The following is an 8347-nucleotide window of genomic DNA, read 5'->3' as shown; positions in this document are numbered from 1 at the left end:
CTCCTTGAAAGTGGAGTCGCAGGTAGATAGGATAGTGAAGAAGGCGTTTGGTATGCTTTCCTTTATTGGTCAGAGTATTGAGTACAGGAGTTGGGAGGTCATGTTGTGGCTGTACAGGACATTGGTTAGGCCACTGTTGGAATATTGCATGCAATTCTGGTCTCCTTCCTATCAGAAAGATGTTGTGAAACTTGAAAGGGTTCAGAAAAGATTTACAAGAATGTTGGCAGGGTTGGAGGATCTGAGCTACAGGGAGAGGCTGAACAGGCTGGGGCTGTTTTGCCTGGAGCGTCGGAGGCTGAGGGGTGACCTTATAGAGGTTGACAAAATTATGACGGGCATGGATAGGGTAAATAGACATGGTCTTTTCCTTGGAGTAGGGAGTCCAAAACTAGAGGGCATAGGTTTAGGGTGAGATGGGAAAGATTTAAAAGGGACCTAAGGGGCAACATTTTCATGCAGAGGGTGATGCATGTATGAAATGAGCTGTCAGAGGAAATGATGGAGGCTAGTACAACTACAACATTTAAAAGGCAGCTGGATGGATATATGACTAGGAGAGGTTTAGAGGGATATGGCCCAGGTGCTGGCAAATGGAACTAGATTTGGTTAGGATATCTGGTTGGCATGGGTGAGTTGGACCGAAGGGTCTGTTTCCGTGCTGTGCATCTCTATGACACTGTGACTCTCTCTGTCATCTTGGTTACTGGAGTGTTTCTGTGTGCATGTATACAAACATTCAAAATAGAAAAAGTAGACCATTTGGCCCATCAAGCTTCCAGCTAACATCTATCATAAACAAAAATAGAAATTGCTGGAAAAAATCAGGAGGTCTGCCAGCATCTGTGGGGAGAAATCAGAATTTACGTTTGGGTCCAGTGCTAATGTGTTCTGGCGAAAGGTCACTGGACCCAAAATGCAAATTCTGATTTCTCTCCACAGATGCTGCCAGACCTGCTGAGCTTTTCTAGCAATTTCTGTTTTTGTATATGATAAATGTTACCTCTGTAAAACGTATCAGTGATTATGGCCCTTTATCCTATATAATTCAGTTTGCATATTCACAAGAGCTAAAATATCGAATTGACACTATTTCATATTAAGGTTTGTCTTGTCATGTGGCAAGTACCTTCAATCAGGAACTGCTCTGTGTACTCAGTCCTGTGGTAGCTGGTGTCTTTAAGTCGTTAGGAACAATGCCCAAGCTTCGACACTCTCCTCAGCACTGAAATTATTTGCAGTTTTAAATGGATCAAAGCTGTAAAAGATCTCTAGCTATGCAATGGGAAAGTTTAACAATCAACTAGGAGTGGGAAAGGATGTTCAATGGGTGGGATAAAGGGGAGAGTAGACTCAACTGAAACTTGAATTGGGCAGAATAGTTTGTTTCTGTGCTGTAAATGCTGTCTAATTAGGGGTAAGGCCACTAATCTGTGTTCTAAATAAACCTCTAAAAGTCAGAAAAAGCATGATGTATGACTCTGGCTGATGTATCTAGTTGCTTCTTATTTGAATGAAAACTGGGTTTCATTGACTAGATATCCTGTTATGTTGCTTTTGGTTTGACTAACTATAAGTCTGGGTGAAAAGTTCTGCGTTGACACTTCCACTTTGTATGTTTTCAATGGACTCTACTCGGGTTACAGTCCTTTATGTTTCATCAACCAATGAACAGCCTATTTTTAAACTGCCCTGATTGCTGACTTTCCCCTCACTTTTTTAAACAAAAAGGTTAGAGCAAAGTTTAGGAAACTTTTTGTTGGGTGCAAACATGCGTGGAGACTTTTACTTCTTCGTGTGGGCCAGAAATGGTTTGGAACCAATGCTCACAAGGAATCCCAGAATTGGCTTTCAGCCCAGGACCTTGGTAACCATGCTGGGGCTGTTACCTTTGTTGAGCCTAACACAGGACACTGGACATCCCCAAGCAAAGTTCTTCCATGCTTGCCCAAACCATCTCGAGCCTGGTCTGTGGGTGGATGCACAGAGTACCTGCGAGAGGAATTGCAATGCAGATGAGGTAACAGAAGTCTATCTAACAGGTTGCTGTGATCTAAACAATGGAGCATAAATTATTGCCTCTTAGTGATACCTCAGAATTCTTTCCCAAACTGGTTCGTTTTCAGCATAAATTGGGGCATCAATTAGTTTGATGCTGGCTTTTGTCAAATGCCTGTAATGTAGACATAATTTTGATTTAATATATAATTGTCACATGTACCTAGGTCCAGTGAAAAGTTTTGTTTGTGCTCAGTACAGGCAGATAATACCAATATAAAGGTGCATTAAAGTAATAAAACAGAGCAAGGAATACAATGTTACATTTGTTTACAAATTGTCATTAGCTGATTTTCACTTTTGTGATATTCAAAGGGCACTTTAAATATTTTTGGTCGAAATGGAAATGTTTTTTCTTTTGATCTGATTTGACAGCCATTAGGTCGAGCTCTTCAGTTACTTACTGGGTCTTCAGTCTTCATGATTTACAGGGAATTTACCTATTACACACATGGTTCCTGCATAGTGTAAAGTGTAATGAAACTATCTAGTTTGCCTTTTTGGAATTTCTTGATGCTCTGAAATAGCAGAACTTATTTCTTTTTCTGAATATTGTTATTAGTCTTGAGCTTAAAATATGGAATTAGTCACAGAAAAGAAAGAAGGCACATTTATGTAGTGCCTTTCCCATTGTCTCAAAACTCCTTTACAAATAAGTGCTGTAATGTAAAATAGGTGGCAGCCAATTTGCATAAGTCATAATGTGACGAGCCAATCTTTTGTTTTAGTGATTTTCAGGTTGAGAAATAGATATTGCCTGCAGGGGTGCAGTGGATGAGTAATCTAGAGACTCAGGCTAGTGCTCTAGGGACACATGTTGAAATGCCATCCTGGTATTTGGTGGAATTTGAATTCAATTTAATAAAGTTAATATATGAATTCTGTTTAATAAGTTCAATAATAAAGTTTGATAGCTGTCCATCAGTGAATTGACCATGTCAACGATAATTGATTTGTTGTGAAAAGCCATTTTGTTCATTAATTTCCTTTAGGAAACAAAATCTGCTATCCAGATCTAGTCTGACCCACATGTGACTCCACAACAACATAGTCATGTTAGAGGCCCACTTACATGTCCCAGCAAGTTCAAGAGCAATGAGAATTACTAGTCCAGTAATATTGCCCCTACACCACCCTGTCGTCAATATTCATCACGTCTTCAGACATTTCAAAATTACTGCTGTGACTGTAATAAACCACATTGAGTTGGCATGGAAGGTGCTATATAAATGCAATTTTTCTGCACTAAAAATCTTGCATCACCATCTCCCAGCTGCCATTATCTATTCCTCGATCAAAATTCACAACCACAGGGTTAGCTAGTAATGTTGACCTTTGTATAAATTGGCTGCCACAAGTCTGATTTTAGAAGTTGTTTGTAATGTAGTTTTTTGGGATATTGTAAATGTTCCTTCTTTCCTAACCATGACTGGTTCCATATTCTAAACACAAGATTAGTAACAACAATGCTGACCTTAACAGTGACACTCATGTCCCATGAAAGAATACAGAGGTCGAATTAAGGGTAGAGTAGTGGAGTTCAGTTACACATCAGCCCTGATCCAAACAAATGGTGGATAAAGTGAATAGCCAAGGGGAGGGGAGTCCAGAACCAGAGAGCATAGGTTTCAGGTGAAAGGGGCAAGATATAAACCTAACAGACAACGTTTTAACGCAGAGGGTGGTGCACGTATGGAATGAGCTGCCAAAGGAAGTAGTGGTGGCTGGTACATTTACAACAATTAGAAGGCATCTGGATAGGTGTATGAATAGAAATGGTCAAGATGGATATGGGCCAAATGCTGGCAAAAGGGACTAGATTTATTTAGGATATCTGTTTGGCATGCTCTACAGCTCTATAATTCTGTCTTTCCTATACCAGGGAGCCTAGAATTGAATGCAATACTCCAAAAGTGGCTTAACTTCTTCCATTCAGTGAGATCGTGGCTGAGTTGTGGCTTAAGTCCATATAGGCAAAAGTGAGGACTGTAGATGCTGGAGATTAGAGACGAGAGAGTGGTGCTGGAAAAGCACAGCGGGTCAGGCAGCATCTGGATGAAGGGCTTTTGCCCGAAACGACAATTCTCCTGCTCCTCAGATGCCGAACTCCGTATACTTGCCTTTGGCCCTTATCCCTTAATACCTTTGTTTAACAAAAAAAAGATCAACCTCAGATTTAAAATTAACAACTGATCCAGCATCCACTGCCAATTGTGGAAGAGAATTCCATACATCTACCACCCTGTGTGAAATGTAATTGAAGGATTATTATGCATGTATTTCTTAATCAGAGGTGCATTTTAAGGCAGAGATGAACACATCTGCAGAAAAAAATGAAATTCAGAGAACGTTAAATACATTTGTTACATGTGCATCTGGGCTTCTTTGATATTTTGATGGCATCTGTCCATTTTTGGGAGTCTTTGTCGATGGTGTGCACTCTGGGTAGACCAATGTTGTGACTGTAGAGACTGATCAATGGAGGGCACTCCTTTCCCCAGCTAGCACAGATGAATAGCATTGGTCTGGCTTTTCCGACTAATGGACTCTCTTTTCTACCCATCTGGTTATTGATTTATCCCCTCTGCTTTTCCTTTTTGAATGTTTTTCTTCAGGCACACCGGCGGACATCAAGGTCTTCCTCATGCTTTGACTCAGATCCTGGTCAACCTGGGATCTTGCTTGCAGACACAGCAGACATGGGTGAGCTGTTGGTCTCATGCCAATAGCAAGCACGCCATAGAGCATCCTTCATACTACGATAGTCCGTATGCCTCAATTTCTCAGTTTTACCAGGTGCAATGAAGAGATTCTGCAGACTTGAACTTTGTGTTGTAAATGTCTTTGAAACTTGTAGATATTTATAGAACACATGATGTTATTGCCTGATTCCATTGTGTGAGTTTCAGTAGATGTATAAAATGAGTTGAGAAGAGGCAACATTGGGAACCTGTCCCTGGTCAGTGACCAGCCCATTCCTGTTGAAGTAACCTCTGTGTCCATTGCTGATTTCAGGATTGTCAGAGCTTTGAGAAGTGCTGTACGAATGTGTGTGGCCTGAAGAGCTGTGTGGCAGCGAGGTTTGCAGATGGCAGCTTAGCGTCCTTGGACTTACCCAAAGAGGCGACGTGTGAGAGGATTGTGTGCACGCAGCAGGGCTCGGAGTGTGATATCTGGGATGGACAGCCCATCTGTAAGTGCAAAGACAGGTGTGAGAAGGAGCCCAATTTCACCTGTGCCTCCGATGGCCTGACCTACTACAATAAATGTTACATGGATGCAGAGGCGTGCATCAGGGGCATCAGCTTGACAGTGGTGACTTGTCGGTATCACATCACTTGGCCCAACACCAGCCCACAGCCTTTAGAAACCACAGTGAACCCAACATCAACCACCTCCTTGGAAGACTCCATCCCTCCAGCTCTCTACACCAACCCCTTCCACCAGTCCGTCTATATCGGAGGCACGGTGAGCTTTCACTGCGATGTCAGTGGGCGTCCAAGGCCGGACATCACCTGGGAGAAGCAGAGTGACTACCTGGAAAACATCATCATGAGACCTGATCAAATGTACGCCAATGTGGTGGTCACCAATATTGGCCAACTGGTTATTTACAACACCCAGCAAGAGGATGCAGGTATCTATACGTGCACCGCAAGGAACGCTGCTGGCCTCCTGAGAGCGGACTTCCCATTGTCAGTCATCAGACGGAAACATTCTGGAGAGAGCACTGCCAGGAAAATCCAGCCTTTACCATCTGGAGAGTGCTTCAAAGATCCAGACAAGAGGGAATGTGGCCGTCAATATGTCAGGTGGTTTTATGACCACAAGAAGGGCAGGTGCTCCACATTCCTGTTTGGAGGCTGTGAGGGGAGCAAGAACCAGTTTGAGACCTACGAAGAGTGCCGATTGGCTTGTATCAACGAGTCAGTCAATATCTGTACCTTTCCTGCTGTGCAGGGTCCTTGCAAGATGTGGGAGGCTCGGTGGGCCTACAACTCGCTGATGAAGCAGTGCCACGCTTTCGTCTACGGTGGCTGCGAGGGCAACAAGAATAACTTTGAGAGCAAGGAAGTGTGTGAGGAGACCTGCCCGTTCCCGAAAAGCCAGCAGTGCAAAGTGTGCAGACCCCGTCACAAGATCGTGCCCAGCTTCTGCAGAAGTGACTACGCCATTGTGGGAAGGGTGACGGAGATTGTGGAGGAACAGGACTCTGGAGTTGCCAGATTTACACTGGACGAGGTGCTCAAGGACGAGAAAATGGGACTAAAGTTTTTTGATTTCAAACATTTGGAAGTGATAATGATCAACATGGACTGGAACTGCCCTTGTCCAAACATTAACCTGACAGACGGACCCCTCCTTATAATGGGTGATGTCTATGATGGAATGGCTGTGCTGGATGCTGAGAGCTATGTGCGGACTGTAACTGACAAACGCATTAAAAAGATGTACGAAATCATTGAGAAAAAGACCTGCGAACTCCTACACCGCTTTCAGGATTAAGTGCAGTGACCCAAAGATATTGTTACCATGGCTGAACACAATAGGACATTTATTTACAACTAGAATTTGCAGGGGAAAGTTGACATGGTGTTGAGCACAGAGTCACAGTTCATGTGCAAACAGATCAATGCACATTGGCAATGCCAGTTTTACATTAGATGTGTAACATTGATACATTTTATTAATGTGACATTGCTCTGCTTCATTGATATGTAGCATTTTAAGCCACCTGACCTCCCTTGTACATCTCAGCACAGAATAAAAGAAGAAAAATACATGGAGAGATTGCCAATAAGCTTGGAGGTTGGGAGTAGATATGGGATTTATGGAATAGCTGAGTCACAATGGTTTCTTCACTTTATTTACTCCATTCGATTCACTTGCTTCTCCTGCATAACTAAGTCGCATTGGGCTGGATATGTATTAGCACTCACAACCGCTGAGCAACGCATCTCATTGTCCATTCTTCAGAGGAGACGTCAAGCTGTTGGACCATGTGGAACATCACAATTGAATGCTACATTTGATGACCAAATGCATCCTCCAGTTAAAGATGACCCAGACTCATTTTGTCCCCAGTCTCAGGAGACTGAAGAAAATTGCAGCATCTGAACTGAAAAGGCAACAAAGGATTGTATCAAGCACCTTCCTCATGTGTACTGCTGAGTGTGACACCAGGCAGTCCACTCAGCAACTCAACCAGCATTGTCCAACTCACTAATAACAAGCCACATGCAGTTCATTGGAAAATTTAAACTTGGCCAATTGTATAATTGTTAAGTTAATAGGAAATGATTGATGGACGCAGTCAGGGCTGTGGGATCTCTTTGCTCATATTCATGTACAGTGCATATGAATTTCAACCTTTATGTACATTTGATGGTGTGATTTAAAATGAAAGCAGAATGTGGACATGCTTTATTGATCATTGAGAGTGCTTTACATCCTTGGTTACTGAATCATGGTAGACCACAATTAAGTGAATTTACACATGCGCAGACCTTCACTTCTGTCATACAGATGGCATTTTCCACCAGCATTTGCATATGTGACTAAAGTAGGATCACAGCAGCCTTGGGCTTGTGCTTAGTCAGTGATTGTCATTCGGACAAATATTGCATGAGGCCAGGTGGAAGCAAATTACTGTGGATGATGGAATCTGTACTGAAAACAACAAATGCTGGAGATCACAGCAAGTCAGACAGCATCCATAGAGAGATGCTCTGATGAAGAGTCATTAGCTTGCTCTCTCTGCGTGGATGCTGCCTGACCCACTGTGATCTCCAGCAATTTTTGTTTTCAGTTCAGATTTTAGCATCAACAGTAATTTGCTCCAACCTGAAATGAGGAGTGGGAGGAAGTGAGAACTGCAGATGTTGAAGAATCAGAGTCAAAAAGCCTGGAGCTGGAAAAAGTGCAGCGGGTCAGGCAGCATCCGAAGAGCAGCAGAGTCGACATAATAATCAACATTCCTGATGAAACGTCGATTCTCCTGCTCCTCAGATGCTGCCTGACTTGCTGTGCTTTTCCAGCGCCACACTTTTTGACTCTGATATGAGGAATGAGCCAGCAAAGGTAATTAGAGAGGATTTGTGATTCAGTGGCAGCTAGCGCAGGTACAGGCTTGATGGGTTGAATCTATGGAAGATTCAGACTACAATTGATTTTCTGTTCTTGGATGATATTATTTAGACCCTTGATCTAGAGGTTATTTATCCCACCATGCCTGTGACTGAGCCCTTTAATGACATCATTATTGTAAATCTCAGACTGCCCTTCGCAC

The 8347-nt window shown here is 42.7% G+C and overlaps 1 protein-coding gene across 1 annotated transcript in view; it reads left to right on the top strand.

Annotated features, from left to right (window-relative positions):
• Positions 1-7607, top strand: part of LOC122565056 (WAP, Kazal, immunoglobulin, Kunitz and NTR domain-containing protein 1-like) — a 38921-nt gene extending 31314 nt beyond the window's left edge. The window contains exons 2-3 of the mRNA XM_043720686.1: positions 4674-4761; positions 5074-7607. Of these exons, the coding sequence (XP_043576621.1) occupies positions 4674-4761; positions 5074-6564 (1579 nt within the window). The 3' untranslated portion in view covers positions 6565-7607. The remainder of the gene's footprint in view (positions 1-4673; positions 4762-5073) is intronic.
• Positions 7608-8347: the final 740 nt, after the last annotated feature.

Source organism: Chiloscyllium plagiosum, chromosome 31 (assembly GCF_004010195.1).
Source record: "Chiloscyllium plagiosum isolate BGI_BamShark_2017 chromosome 31, ASM401019v2, whole genome shotgun sequence".
In the NCBI taxonomy this organism is placed as follows: domain Eukaryota; kingdom Metazoa; phylum Chordata; class Chondrichthyes; order Orectolobiformes; family Hemiscylliidae; genus Chiloscyllium; species Chiloscyllium plagiosum.
Note: the sequence above shows the minus strand (reverse complement) of the source record. Positions and strands in the feature narration are given on the sequence as shown.